The 16,119-nt window shown below is 38.6% G+C and overlaps 1 protein-coding gene across 1 annotated transcript in view; it reads right to left on the bottom strand.

The window, feature by feature from the left end:
* Positions 1 to 16,119, bottom strand: part of SPEN (spen family transcriptional repressor) — a 95,719-nt gene that overhangs the window by 62,611 nt on the left and 16,989 nt on the right. The window contains 2 exon segments of the mRNA XM_046025212.1: positions 754 to 1,230; positions 4,342 to 4,662. Of these exon segments, the coding sequence (XP_045881168.1) occupies positions 754 to 1,230; positions 4,342 to 4,662 (798 nt within the window).

The raw sequence follows: 16,119 nt of genomic DNA on the forward strand, positions 1-16,119 counted from the left end.
GATTCTCACAGAAGATGAGAGAAAGCTGAGGCATAGACAGCTTAAGTAACTTGTCCAAGGTTATAAAATGAGTAAGCTGTACTATCTACATAGATCTGTGATAAACTTCTAAGCGGTTTCCTATTAAGATTACCTTCAAATTATTATTTTTACCTTTAGAATAAAATTCCTTTGTAAAAAAATTTCCAACTAATGAAATTAGCTCACTCAACCTTAATGAACAGCTAAGTTACAACCTGCATTTAAAGAAAGCTTTTCTACTTGAGATTATAAATTGGCTTTCCACCTTGATATTAAAATTAGTTAAAATGTACCCAAAAGTTGATTTAGTCATTGATAATAGATGTGTCAACAGTATATTTCACCAATACATCTTTAAACAAAAGGCTTTTATGAATTTTCAACCAAAATAATAGAAGTTAGCATTATACACCCAAGAAATTAAAAACTTTAAAGAGATACATTTTCAGCGGCACAGGATGTACTTCATTCAGCTAAAGTTACCGTTTTTCTACCTCTTTTGGCCATTTGAATATTGGAGCAAAAAACAGCATTTGCAAATCACTGTTTCAGGTACTTGACAGAATGGTGAATTCCATGGCCACCCACTAATCACAGCTTCTTATATACACGATCCAAGATTACTTACTTTAAAAAATATTACTATGCTACAAATCATTACCACTGATTGTTGAGAATTTGTGACATTTTATTCAACAGCTCGTCTGTGATAACAAAAGGCTGTTAACCTACCTGTCACTGCTGGTACTACTGCTGCTGCTGATTGAATCACTACTGGAGGATCTACTCCTAGAGCCGCTGCCGCTAGGGGACCTTGTAGGTCTAGACGCTTGGCTAGCCAGCCTCTGAGGAGACTGATTTCTAGACTGGGATGAATGTGGTGACCGACTCCTGCTGTGCTGGTAATTCCGCTCTGGCCTTCTGCCTCGTACCTCCCGGGTAATATCATCCCTGTAGATATCCCTGTGTACCACACTGGGCAGTGTAAACTGCTCCCGAGCCCTAGGTTCGTATCGGGGGTCATGAGCATCAAAACGGTTTGGACTTCGACTCCGAGAAGTATAATAGAGCCCATGTTGTAAAGTCCGCTCGCGAGGATCTCTATAGTAATCCTGATCGTAATGTCTTGTCCGATCAAATCCTCCCGTCCCCCGTTCATGGTGTCCATAGGCACTATGTTCATAAGCACGCTCCCTGTTATCTGAAGCCCTGCATTTAGGAGGGGGGGAAAAATATTTAATCAATCAGAAAAGGGCAAGCAAAACTAAAAGCAAGTCATGCAAACATTCATTTCAGCATTGTCTGTCTTTGCAACTGTCATTTTCTAAACAGCATTAACCTATTTAGTAAGCAAACACTACCAAGCTTAACATTTTACTTGACTCCAAAAATTATTTTCACAGCTGAGCAATCATTGTGTATATTGGGCTTTCATGACTAGTGTTCTGCAAATCAGATGCTCTTTTTATTAGGGATTTTCTGGCTTATATGCAGAAATATACATATACCATCTTCTTTTGATTTGCAGTTTAATGGAACACGAAGAGACTGTCATTTTAATATCAAAGTTTTCTATACTCCCATCTAATTAAAATATATACCAAACTTTTACTTACTTGACAAATTTATTTTAGGCAAAATTTCCATGATACATTTTAACACAGACATGAAAGCCCTATTGCAATGTATGTCCCAGCAGTAAGAGGGCATTTTCGAAGAAGTCCAGAAAAAGATTTTAAGTATAATTTTTTCTCATTAACTTTCGACTTCTTGGGTAATTATAAAAACTACCAGATTATGTAAACTGCTGTGCCCAAACAATCACATTTAATAATAGAAATGGAATCTTAAAAGAAAAGATTATCAAAATACTGGACTGACACATGCTATTTATTCTACAGTAAATTTAACTAACTAAAGAATAAAGATTATTTCATCTCCTGGTGCTATCAAATTCCACATAATTTTTTTAAAACAACTATTTCATGATCCCACTTGTTAATGTCTGTGCTTAATGTTTACAGGAAATATGCTCTTAGTCATAGCTAAGCTCCAATTGCCTCTGATGAAATTAGCCAACTTTGGAAACTCTAAGATATTTGAAGGTTGCTATTAGCAATGGATTAACTTAAAAAAATATTTCTGTAGGACATGACTATTTGCCAACCTACGGTTACAAAAGATTGCTGCATGTTCAGTTACACATGCACTTATGTGTTGATAATGAAAACCAATGCTAATCCTACACAGAAATCTTAACATTTTCTACTTTTGTAGGAAACCAGAACTCATTTCCTGAGTTCCTAAAAGACCATTTCATCACTTGAATCTCAAGTTGAGACTGAGTTTCTTCTCAACATTATCTCTGGATCGGATCTTCTATCAAAAGATTAAGAAATCATCAAAGACACAGAATTAGAATCTCTCCAGTGAAGTATATCTGGCAAAAATCTTACAACTAATACTATGTCCCCAGTAGATACATAAATCCAAATCTCTCCACTAATCCTCATTTTCACCCACCCTTTCTTTCACTTAGTAGCAATCATACCTTCCTAGGCTATATTTGCTTTTTGCTGCTATGATGTGAAGCAACTGCATGGCAAAAAAATTCAGTAATATCTTTCCTATTTAAAAGTATTAAATAACTTTTTCCTTTTTAAATGTGCTACATTTCTGGCATTTGGATAAATATTTCAATGTCTAACCAACAACAGGGTTTCCTTTGAGACTTAAGAGAAAATTTCACAAATAATTCAATTAGCACCCTATCAAATGTTAATTGGTAAAAAAGCTGTTATTAATGATATAACAAGCAATAGGCAATAGTTCTAGGAGAATTACTGCTATAGCTGGTATTTTAGAAATATGCAAAGTTCTTATCTATTAGGAAGATACAGAAGGCAGGCACAAGAGCTAGCAGAGCTGAAATCTAATAGCTATTCTTTGATTCATCTATTAGTACTAAATACTTCTAGAGTTAGTGGGGGAAAAAAAGAAGAGAGTTTGACTTGGGTTAGGAGAGGGGCTAATATACACAGGTCAGGACATACCAACCTTTTCCAAGTGTGGAAACACGACCTATAATCCCAATTAAATCTAGGGAGAGAATTGTGAACATAACTTCCCCAATTTTGGCCCCTCTTATGGGGGTAATCCACCTTCTTAATGGGCAAGGGTGTCAAATGATATTTAGATGAACCACAAGGAAAAAAAAAATCTTAGTGACCAGATAAAATAATTCCACTGGAAGCAAGTAGTCCCAGACAAACTGTAACTCTCAAACCCCCAGACTTCTTTCTTGAGATAGTAGACAATTATAAATTCATCCACATTCAAAAAAATTTCCAGCCCTAAGTAGGAATCAGGCAGCTGACAGAAGAGGAAATCTCCTCTACGATTCCACCAAATGAGGAAGAACAGTTGCTCCCCATTAGTTCACCTTTGTAGCCATCCAGCACAGTCAATTTTGATTGCTGTATCCACAACTGATCGTCACCATGTGTTCAAGGCTAAAGTACCTTTAATTGGACAGCAACTTGCTTAAGAAACAAAATAGTAATCCTCTTCCCCTGGGCTAATGGAATCTTGACTGCATGACATCCCATACATTCCAGCAATTAGAAAAGAATGGCTATATTCCAGGATTTAGAAACATTCATCATCTCAAATTTCCCCCATTCCATCAAGGAGTATAATTCCAACATGGAAAATGTGTAGATCCAAAATGGAAAAAAATCAAACACTGCCTTCACTCTTCTTCATCCAAGTACAGATTTCCAGATTAAAGTATTGTTTGTAGAATCCAGGCGGTTGAATCATTATGGTCTGCTAGGTTTTTTGTGACAATCCAATTTGTTTGTACACTTTGTGTAGTGAAAATTGAGAAGCAGATATCAACTTCTAAAAGAATCTGTAGGCTCTAATATTCCAGAAATATTCCATATAGTACAACCACAAAATCTGTAGCCAAATAGCTCCATCAGATAGCAGAGATATATCCAAGGAAGGCCTTCAGATTATCCAACAGAAGGAATAATTAATTCTAGAAGATAGGTAACTCCAAAAATGATACTGCCATACAAAATCTTCCACCATTTTACATCTCAGGAGTAGATATCCAACCAGCTGCAGGAAATATCCTCTACGATTCCACAAGATACCAGCCACTGGGATAGAAATCACTTCCGTTTCCAACCCAAAATAGGAAACATTGAGAATGCCCAAAACTTTAAATCCATCTGGGGCCCCTAAATATGAGTTTCTGTTTCTCACCATATCAAATACAAAATACCTGCCTACAGAAACCTTGGAACTTACCCATCAAGTCTCCGCTCATAACGTCCTTCTCGTGCATGAAGTGATGGTGGAGGGCCATAAGCAGGCCCTCCACCACCTCCTCTGAACCCAGAAACCTCTCTACTACGAGATGCTATGGAAACTGTATCATCCAATCCCCGAGCAGCACTCGGAATGGTGCCTGGTTCATTATAATCCGTGCGTAGGTCTCTATCTCCCATTTTGTTGACTGAGTTGTGAGCCTTCTGTGCACTTTTGATGTCCACAAAATCCACAAAGGCGGCCACTCCTCCTTCAGATCCCCTCTTGGGGAGAATTTTGACACTTTCCACGCGGCCATATCTAGAAAAAATAAAACATTATTGTTGCATAACAATAATTTTCCAAGAATAGTCTGTGAAAATCTTATTTTACATTAACTGCATATGTAGAAGGAGTTGCAAAGTACACAAGATGGCTTTTACACTCACGTTTTTCTTGGGGCAAAAATTTACAAAGATTTTTTTAAAGCGAGCTCTACACCCAATGTGGGGTTTGAACTCATGAGTCCTGAGATCTAGTCGCATGCTCTACCAACCGAGTCAGCCAGGTTCCCCAAAATTTACAAATGTTTTAACCATTACTCTCACTTCTTAAATAGATTCACTAAATTACTTTTCACCTTTTAAGAACATTTAGCTGAAATGAATCTGCTTTATGAATTTTTATATTCTAAAAAGGGTTACTAAACCTAAGATGGTTCAATGTTACTTAGAAATCTTTAAAGATGTTTGTTTATTAGGAGGGCCTGGTGGCTCAGTCCTTAAGTGTCTGCCTTCAGCTCAGGTCATGATCTCAGGGTCCTGAGGGGACTGAGCCCCGCATCCAGCTCCCTGCTCAGCAGGAAGCTGGCTTCTCCCTCTCCCACTCCCCCTGCTTGTTTCCTCTCTCGCTGTGTCTCTGTGTCAAATAAATAAATAAAATCTTTTTTAAAAATTAAAATTAAAAAGTAAAGAAACAACTTAACTAAAAACAGATACTTTACAGATTTCATTTTTAAATCATTAAGTGAAAATAAGCTTACTGAAAAAATGAGATGATTCCACAATCTTTACTTGAAAGCAATCCATTTGAAGTGACAGTCTTAATTTTTTTTTAAAGACTTTATTTATTTACCCAAGAGAGAGAGAAAGCACAACTCGGGTGAGGGACAGAGAAAAGACTCCCTGTTGAGTACGGAGCCCACCAGAGGGCTGAATCCCAGGACCCTGATATCATGACCTGAAGTCAGACACTTAACTGACTGAGCCACCCAGGTGCCCCTCAAGTGAGAGTCAGATTTTTTTTTTTTTTTTGAAGATTTAATTTATTTATTTGACAGAGAGAATGGGAGCACAAGCAGGGGGAGCAAGACGGAGACTCGGACTCCCCACTAAGCAGGAACCTGAAGTGGGACTTGATCCCAAGACACAGATATCATGACCTGAGTCAAAGGTTGACACTTTACCAACTGAGCCACCCAGGTGCCCCAACAGTCTAATTTTTTAATGCAGTTTTCTGCTATTTAATTTTTTTCAGGAGGTTAAAACTACTAAAACTTATAATTTAGGTATACTTAAAACTGTTTTTCATATAAATTAATGAATTTGAGAAAATGTTTTGATAGACCATATGCTCCCATTTTTATTCCCAAAAAAATGCTTGAGATGTCTGTAAAGAAAAATTTTAGGGCACCTTTCATATTTGGAAGATATATGTAAGAAATATAATGATTCAGAATTTTAAAAGTCATGAAAATTCTATGAATTTCATTAGGAGTTAACTGTGCTTTACGTACTTATAATCTGGCATTTCAGAAAGGCAAGCACAGCATTTTAAATATAGCATATTCTCATTTGCTGACAAACCAAAATCGTAATTTTACACTTCTCCTGGAGCTGACATTATCAGAAAGCAGAACTTCTCTCCTTACATCCTCCAGTATGATTTAAGTTACAGCTCTAATAAGGGAAACCTAATCCTCAAATTCTGTTTCATCAGGCAACTGAACTAGAAGTAACAAAACTATTTGTTGATACTGAATTAGTGAAAGGAGCTTTCTAATTTGAAAAAAAAAAATCGTGAGAAATTGGAATAGTTCTTTTCTTTCCATACAAACATCAAATACCTTCCATTGTATCTGACAAAGGACTCGTATCTAGAGTACAAAAACTTTTACAATTCAACCCATTTTTTTTAAACAGGCAAAACACTTCAACAAAGAAGATACATAGATGGCAGATAAACCCAGAAAAATACGCTCAAAATTATTAGTCATTAGGGAAATGCAAATCAAAACCACAATGAGATACCACTTCACACCCATTAGGATGACTATTTAAGGCAGGGGGGAAAAAAAGGACTGAAACAAGTGTTGACAAGAATGCAGAAACATTTGAAATCTAGGGCAGATCTAGTAGAACGATAAAATCGTGCAGCCACTGTGGAAAAGTTTGGCATTTTTCTCAATAAGTTAAGCACAGAATTACCATATGACCCAGCAATTCCACTCCTTAACTGGGGTTCAAACAGCTATGTGTACACCAATGTTCACTGCAGCACTATTCCTAACAGCCCAAAGATGGAAACAACCCAAGTGTCTACCAATGAGTGAATAAACAAAATGCGAAATATACTTATAATGGGATAGTATATTAAGACATAAAAAGAGGGGCGCCTGGGTGGCTCAGTGGGTTAAAGCCTCTGCCTTTGGCTTGAGTCATGATCTCAGGGTCCTGGGATCGAGCCCCGCATTGGGCTCTCTGCTCCGCAGGAACCCTGCTTCCTCCTCTCTTTCTCTCTACCTACTTGTGATCTCTGTCAAATTAATAAAAAATCTTCGGGGAAAAAAAAGACATAAAAGGAAACGAAGTTCTGATACAAGCCACGACATGGATAAAAATTAAAACATCGGGCGCCTGCGTGGCTCAGTGGGTTAAGCCGCTGCCTTCGGCTCAGGTCATGATCTCAGGGTCCTGGGATCAAGTCCCACATCGGGCTCTCTGCTCGGCAGGGAGCCTGCTTCCCTCTCTCTCTCTCTCTGCCTGCCTCTCTGCCTACTTGTGATCTCTCTCTCTTGCTGTCAAATAAATAAATAAAATCTTGAAAAAAAAAAAATTAAAACATCACCCTAGGGGCACCTGGGTGGCTCAGACATTAAGCGTCTGCCTTAAGCTCAGGTCATGATCCCAAAGTCCTAGGATCAAGCCCTGCTCCAGCGGGAAGCCTGCTTCTCTCTCTCCCATTCCCCCAGTTTGTGTTCCCTCTCTCTGCCAAATAAATAAAATATTAAAAAAATAAATAAAAAATAGGGGCGCCTGGGTGGCTCAGTGGGTTAAAGCCTCTGCCTTTGGCTCAGGTCATGATCCCAGGGTCCTGGGATTGAGCACCACATTGGGCTCTCTGCTCCGCGGGGAGCCTGTTTCCTCCTCTCTCTCTGCCTGCCTCTCTGCGTACTTGTGATCTCGGTCTCTCAAATAAATAAATACAATCTTTAAAAAAAAAACACTGAATTGTATGCCCCAAAACGGTCAAAATAAATGCTATACTATGCATATTTTACCACACCCACACCTACAAAGTTTCTCACTAAATGGAAGGTTGCAAAGGTTTTTAAAGAAGGGTTCTTGGGTGGCTCAGTGAGTTAAGCACCTGACTCTTGATTTCAGCTCAGGTCATGATCTCAGGGTCGTGAAACTGAGCCCCAAGTGAGCCTCAGCACTCAGCGGGGAGGAGTCTGCTTGAGAGTCTCTCCATCTCCCTCTGCCCCTTCCCATGCCTGGATGCATTTGTGCTCTCTCTCTAAAATAAATAAATTAAAAAAAAAAAAAAGCAGTGGCTAACTCTTCATATCCATGAAAACTCAGTTGGTAAAGGTGATGTCCTGATTTTGTCTACTCTTTCCAAAACAACACATTTCTGACAGTTTTCAAGTATCCTTCAAGTATTCAAGATTAAACATTTATCTGAAATTTAGTAGTTAAAAAAGAATCAAACCACAATTAGGTAATATTTCCTTTTCAACATTGAGCCTAGATACAGGTTTTCAGAGAACTTACGGAATATTTTCCAGTAATACACAGAGAACATCAGTTTCTAAAATTACATGGTCGCTAGTTATATGATTAAGTTAATGCATTTATAATTTCTCAAGAATTAAGAGAGCCTAAAGTTAAAATAAATGAGAACATAAGCTAAGAAACTGTGTTCGACTGCTACAAACTAATAGGTTTGTCTTCAAAAACACAGTCAAAAAACAATACTAAACTGGTTTCTATTTGGTCAAAATGTTCAACATTTAAAAATACTAAACTGATCAATATACACTGTATTGTAAGTTTTTTGGGGGGCTGTTTTTAAGAGTCAATTTAATAATTACCCAAGATAAGGGTGCCTGGCTGATTCAGTCGGTACAGTATTCAACTCTTAATCTCAGGGTCCTGAGTTCAAGCCTCACGTTGGATGTGGAGCCTACTTAAAATAAAAAATTTTTTTTAAATTACCCAAATTAATGCCAGGTTTGGTGAAATGTTTGGTCTCCTTTCAACAATAGATAATTTAGGGGCACCTGGCTGGTTCACTTGGTGGAGTTTGTGACTCCTGAGGTTGTGGGTTTGAGCCCCATGTTGGGTGTAAAGATTACTTTAAAAAAAAAAAAGTTCATATGATCTCCCTGATATGAGGACGTGGAGATGCAACATGGGGTGTTAGGGGGATAGGAGAAGAATAAATGAAACAAGATGGGATTGGGAGGGAGACAAACCATAAGTGACTCAATCTCACAAAACAAACTGGGGGTTGCTGGGGGGAAGTGGGGTTGGGAGAGGGGGAGGGGGGTTATGGACATTGGGGAGGGTATGTGCTATGGTGAGTGCTGTGAAGTGTGTAAACCTGGCAATTCACAGACCTGTACCCCTGGGGATAAAAATACATTATATGTTAGTAAAAAAATAAGAAATAAATAAAAAATTTAAAAAAAACCACAATGGACAATTTATATAATAAGTACTGACAGTCCTTAACAGTTTCCTGAAGAATATTATTTCAGTGAATTAACGGCCTCGAGTTCCCATTGGAAAACAACGTTGACATAGTGGAGGAAATGCATAAGTTCTGGACTAGTGTTCTGATCCTAATTCAATTATTAATTTTATGGTTTTTAACAGGCACTGTTCTAGGCACCTGATGCATATCAAGGAACAAAGCAAAAATCCCTAGTCTCAGGGAATTTAATTACAATTTAGATTCCTGATAGGTGAAGAGTAGACCTATTCTAAACTGTTTTTATCAACTCCACAAGAAACATACTCTATAATTTCCAAAGCAACACCATTACATAAAACTAAAGACATAACCCTCAATACAAACGTGCCTCTCAATACCCTTTCTTTCCAGAAGGCACTACATGCAACCATTATTGGCTAGGTTTTCAATAACAATGCAAAGATTACTTTTAATCCTAGTTTTTGCAACTGACCCTACTAATGAGCAATAGTAAAAAATACCCACATACAGTACTTGCTTTTCACAAAAGGCCTCCTACTACAGAAAACAATCCTCCCCAAGTCATTTTTTTTTTTAAAAGAGAGGGTAGGAGAAAGAGGTTGGGTGGGGGGGAGGTGGGTAAAAGGAAAGGGAGAGAACCTTAAGCAGGCTCAGTGCCCAGCATGGAGCTCAACCTCACAACCCTGAGATCATGACCCAAGGCAAAAATCAAGAATCAGATGCTTAACCCACTGAGCCACCCAGGCGCCAATCCCCAAATCATTTTTCAAACAATAGATCCACTGTGCTTAGACAATACACTCAAATTCTACATCTATGCCTTCTTTGCCCCATTAACTTCTAGAGGCAAAATATCTCATCTGAGTCTTTTATGATTACTAACACTACTGCTGCTCTATTTCCAAGTAAAGAGATCCCTTCTAAAGCTTCAATGTTGTCCCACTAGTCCAGGTAAGAAACAGAAGATTGTACACAGGGAGACTATCAGTCTTTTTGAAGGGGCATGCAATTAACCTACACGTTTACTCTGTAAAACCCAATATATCACTTTCCAAAAATTGCGTATTTTATCAAACTATCACCCGCTCTCCCACCCTTCCATCCCATAATGGCCAAGATGCTCCTTATTCAAAAGAAAATAACCAATAAGCAGAAAGAAGTGAGGAGCAAATGAACATGTCTTAAGGGATAAAAAGGCCTAAGAGATAAATATTAAAGACAAGAAATGTTTGTGTTTGTTTTTTACATTATAGATTCAAAATCTTTCCTCTTTCAAAGTCAGTTAGTCATAAGTATATCCATTACAACTACCAAACTATTTGAAATAATGCAGTAACATCAACACTTATCTTTTCAGAGTAGTAACTTTTCAAAATGAGGGAATTACTAATACATAAATCAACCCATTTGATCTTTTTTTTTTTAAAGATTTTATTATTTGTTTGACAGACAGAGATCACAAGTAGGCAGAGAGGTAGGCAGAGAGAGAGGAGGAAGCAGGCTCCCCACAAAGCAGAGAGCCCTATGTGGGGCTCGATCCCAGGACCCCGGGATCATGACCTGAGACGAAGGCAGAGGTTTTAACCCACCGAGTCACCCAGGCGCCCCAACCCATTTGATCTTATATTTAGAAGAAAAGGCTGGTTTCCCCTCTTGTGACAGACCTTTATTTTACATCCTACACCAGCGACTAGAAATACTACAGGCAGACTAAAAGGCAGAATCCTTAGCAACTTAATATGTTATAACAGCGTTTAAATTAGAGCTGTCCAGGGGTGCCCAGTCAGTTGAGCCAGACTCTCCGTTTCTGCTTGGGTCATCATCTCAGGGTCATGAGATCAAGCCGTGTTTCAGGCTCCACACTCGATGCAGAATCTGCTTGGGGTTCTCTCTTCCTCTCCCTCTACCCCACCCCCTCTCACTCTCTCAAATAAATTAAATAAAGAAATAAATGGATAAATTAATAAATAATCACACACACACACCCAACTCATGGTCCTGAGATTAACAGTTACATGCTCTACCAACTGAGCCAGCCAGGTGCTCCTAGACTGTACACTTTAAAAGGATGAGTTTATGCCATGTAGATTAAATCCCAATAAAACTTATTAAAAGAAAAAGATATGGGACACCTGGGTGGCTTAGTCGGTTATGTGTCTGCCTTCAGCTCAGGTCACAAACCCAGGGTCCTGGGATCAGTTTGGCATCTGGCTCCGCTCAGTGGGGAGCCTGCCTCTCCCCCAGCTTGTGCTAGCACTCTCTTCTCTGACAAGTAAACAAATAAAATTTTTATTTAAAAGAAAGGGAAGGGAAGGGAAGAGAGGAGAGGGAAGGGGAGGGAAGGGGAGAGGGAGGGAGGAGAGGGGAGGGGAGAGGAGGAAAGAGAAAAAAAAAAAAGATACAGGGGTGCCTGGCTGGCTCAGTCATTAAAACATGAAACTTGAGGGCGCCTGGGTGGCTCAGTAGTTTAAACCTCTGCCTTTGGCTCAGGTCATGATCTCAGGATCCTGGGATCGAGCCCCGCATCGGGCTCTCTGCTCAGTGGGGAGCCTGTTTCTCCCTCTCTCTCTGCCTGCCTCTCTGCTTACTTGTGACCTCTCTCTCTGTCAAATAAATAAATAAAATATTAAAAAAAACAAAACAAAACATGAAACTTGATCTCAGGGTTATGAGTTTGAGACCCACATTTGGTGCAGAGATTAAATATTTTTTTAAAAAAGAAAGACTAAGATAATGCCTGTCATTGTCCTCTACTACAAAAGATTTTGTATCTCCTTTACTCACAAAGATCTGTGACCTCTAAGAGGGTATTATGCTAAGTGAAATAAGTCAACTGCAGAAAGATAATTATCATATGATTTCACTCATATGTGGAATTTAAGAAACAAAACAGGATCATAGGGGAAAGGAGAGAAAAATAAAATGAAACAAAATCAGAGGGGAAGACAAACTATAAGAGACTTTTTTTTTTTTTTCATAAGAGATTCTCAAGTATAGGAAACACAACTGAGAGTTGCTGGAGGGGCCGTGGGTGGGGGACGGGGTAGTTGGGTGATGGGTAGTAAGGAAGGCACTTGATGTAATGAGCTCTGGGTGTTACATGCAACTGATGAATCACTGAACTCTACCTCTGAAACTGATAATACACTATATGTTAACTAACTGAAATTAAATTTTTAAAAAGATCCATGTTATCTCAATATAAGTCAACTGTATGCTCTGGTTCCCATAACTGGGCATACCTGGAAGACATTTTCTATTTCAAGTGTGCCTTGAAATAGACTGGGAAGATAAGTACCCCATTACTGGTGACAGCCAAAATCTGCCATTTCCATTTCATGATGGTACAGAATTCTTTCAGGAAATCTATCGTGAAATAAATCTATATATAAAGTAGATTTATAAACATTTTTAAGTAATTAATATATTCCACCTTTAATCACATTATCTTTTGCCTAAGTACAAATAATCACTAAAGATGGCAAAAGACAGACTAAGGATCCCTAAAGCCAGCAAAAGGCAGTCAACCACAAATCCTCAGCCTCACTGGAGAAAAAGCTAATACTCTGAGAGATGTTTCTCTACTTGGAAGGACAGGGGGAGGAGTGGAAAAAGATGAAAGGAGGAATGATTTGTAATAGTTTCACGATTTGTGTTCTCTCTCTGCCCCAAAAAATAAATAAAAATTATTCATTTGTTATATAGTCTTGGGTCTAGGAAAGACTCAACACAGGAGGTAAAACCTCTAAATCATAAAGAAAAAGACCACATGAATTCCATTTTTTGTTATTTGTTTCTGGAATGTCCAGGTATGTATATACCTACTAAGTGCTACGTGATTTTTTTTTTTTTTTTTAATTTTGTTTATTTGAGAGAGAGTGAGCTAGACCACACAGAGGAAAAGGGAGAGGCGGAAGCAGGCTCCCCGCGAGCAGACAGCCCATTGTGGGGGCTGGATCCCAGGACTCAGATTATGACCTGTGCTTAACCGACTGGGACACCCAAGTGCCCCACTATGTTATTTTTTTTAAATGTTTTACTGCAGAATCCTTCTGCAAATTCAATAAAGTAATCTGAACGATTCTGTGTGATGTCCCAAAAAAAAAGAAAGAAAGAAAAAGACCACACAAACCATAGAAAAATTACAGCCCCTAAATAACAAATCAGTCAAAAGATAAATGGGGAAAAATAGCTGTAACACATGAGAAATAAATGTTTTCCGAAATATACAAACAATGCTGATAAACCAAGGGAAACACAGGCCCAAACAAAAACAGGTAAAATATCTGAAGTTCTTTTAAAATATGCACATACTGGGGTGCCTGGATGACTCAGTCAGTTAAGTAGGTGACTGGCTTAGGTCAGGATCCCAGGGTTCTAGCATGGAGCCCCACCCCCATTAGGCTCCCCAGTCAATGCTGTCTCTCTCTCTCTCTCAAGTAAAATCTTTCTTAAAATTAATTAAATTAAAATATGCACATACACACAGAGGGTGCCTGGTTGGCTCAGTTGGTGGAGCAAGCAACTCTTGATCTCAGGGTTGTGGGTTTGAGCTCCACACTGGGCACAGAGATTACTTAAAAACAAATCTTGAAAATGAATAAAATACACACAAATCGTAAACAAAAAAAAATACACTCAAAAACGCTGTTCAGGGCGCCTGGGTGGCTCAGTGGGTTAAACCACTGTCTTCGGCTCAGGTCATGATCTCAGGGTCCTGGGATCGAGTCCCGCATCGGGCTCCCGGCTCAGCAGCGAGCCTGCTTCCCTCCCTCTCTCTCTGCCTGCCTCTCTGTCTACTTGTGATCTCTCTCTGTCAAATAAATAAATAAAATCTTAAAAAAAAAAAAAACGCTGTTCAATTTTACTCAAAAATTTTAAAATCTAAATTTTATTTATGCTTTAAGTTGATTTTTTTTTTTTTTTTGGTCAGATATAAAAAGTGAGCATAGGCAGGCAGAGGCAAAGGGAGAAGCAGGTTCCCTGCCAATCAAGGAGCCTGATGTGGGACGTGGGACTCGATCCCAGAATGCTGGGATCATGACCTGAGCCAAAGGCAGCTACTTAACCCACTGAGCCAGCCAGGTGCCCCAAAAATCTAAATTTTAAAGAGGGTAAGATAACGCAAAACCCAAAATTTTAATAATACCTAGGTACTAGTCTAACATAACAGACACTTTCATAAATTCTCTGAAGAAGTACAAATCAGAAAAACCTCTTGGAAGACAATTTGATAGTACTGATTAAGAATTAAGTACACATCACTAGAAATTCCACTCACAGGGATTGATCACGCATGTGCAATTGCAGGCGTCTGCAAAGAGTACACAACATTGCTTACTGCAATGCTGCTTGTACCGTGTAACGGCGGAACCATTCCACTTTCTGCCTATGTGAATTTGACTGCTCTAGGTACCCGCTACAGGTAGAAAAACACCATACTTAGCCTTTTGGGACATGACTTATTTCACTTAGCATAACTTTGTTTAGTTTTTGCTTTTAGAGTAGGCTCCCCACTCAGTCTGGAGCCCAATGCAGGGCTTGAACCCAGGACCCAGAGATCAAGACCGGAGCTGAGATCAAGAGTCAGATACTTAACTGATTAGGCCACTCAGGCACCCCAGCATATTTTTTTTAAACAGGAAAAAAGCAAATTTAATAGGCATGCATAGAGAGAATCCACAGAAATGTCAAATTCCCTCACTGAGCACAGTTTCTTCAAGGTTCCTCAATGTTGTAGCAGGAGTCAGAATTTCCTTCCCTTTTTAAGGCTGAGTAATATTCCACTGCATGAATTCTGTTTGTCACAAATTTAATTAGTACATTCTGTTTATTCACTCATGGGTCACAACACTGGCTGCTTCCATCTTTTGGCTATTGTGAATAATGCTGCTATGAACATAATAGATGACTTTCTTATATGAAAAGCTACTTACTGGTTCTGGCTCTACTTCAGAGAGTTTAAGAAAACTTGAAGACTGACGTCAAGCTTAATTCAACCGACAAAACTAAACTCATCTGTTTACTGAATCCATGGTGAATGTCTAGAATCCTGTACATGAAAATTTGAAGACTAATTCTTAAGAAAAGCAATGTTTTCAGTAAAGCCTCAAATGACAAAATTCTTCAAACTATTAAGGCAACATTACCTCAGTGGAAAAAAAAAAATATATATATATACACAAACATATGCATTATTTTATACCAATCTAATGAGAAACTATTTACTAAGTAAAATTAATTTGAGGAGTGCCTGGCTGGCTCAGTCAGTAGAGCATATGACTCTTGATTTCAGGATGGTGAGGTCAAGCCATGTTGGGCATAGAATTTACTTTAAAGGGCGCCTGGGTGGCTCAGTGGATTAAGCCGCTGCCTTCGGCTCAGGTCATGATCTCAGGGTCCTGGGATCGAGGCCCGCATCGGGCTCTCTGCTCCGCAGGGAGCCTGCTTCTTCCTCTCTCTCTGCCTGCCTCTCTGCCTACTTGTGATATCTCTCTCTCTGTCAAATAAATAAATAAAATCTTTAAAAAAAAAATTTTACTTTAAAAAATTTTTTTCATTATTTTTTAACAAAAAGATAGTGCTCAACTAACATGTAATCCTCTGAAAGACTATTCAATTATGAGAAAAAAATGGCAAAGGTTCTATAATCTTTAGATCCTACTGGTGAGACCAAATAGGAAGACTTGAGTATTTTAGCCAATCTTAGAAATAATTCATAAAGTACTCCTCTAGAGAACAGAAGAGATGACTTTGTCTGGAAAAATCAAATATATA

This window comes from Meles meles, chromosome 1 (genome assembly GCF_922984935.1).
Source record: "Meles meles chromosome 1, mMelMel3.1 paternal haplotype, whole genome shotgun sequence".
Lineage (NCBI taxonomy): Eukaryota > Metazoa > Chordata > Mammalia > Carnivora > Mustelidae > Meles > Meles meles.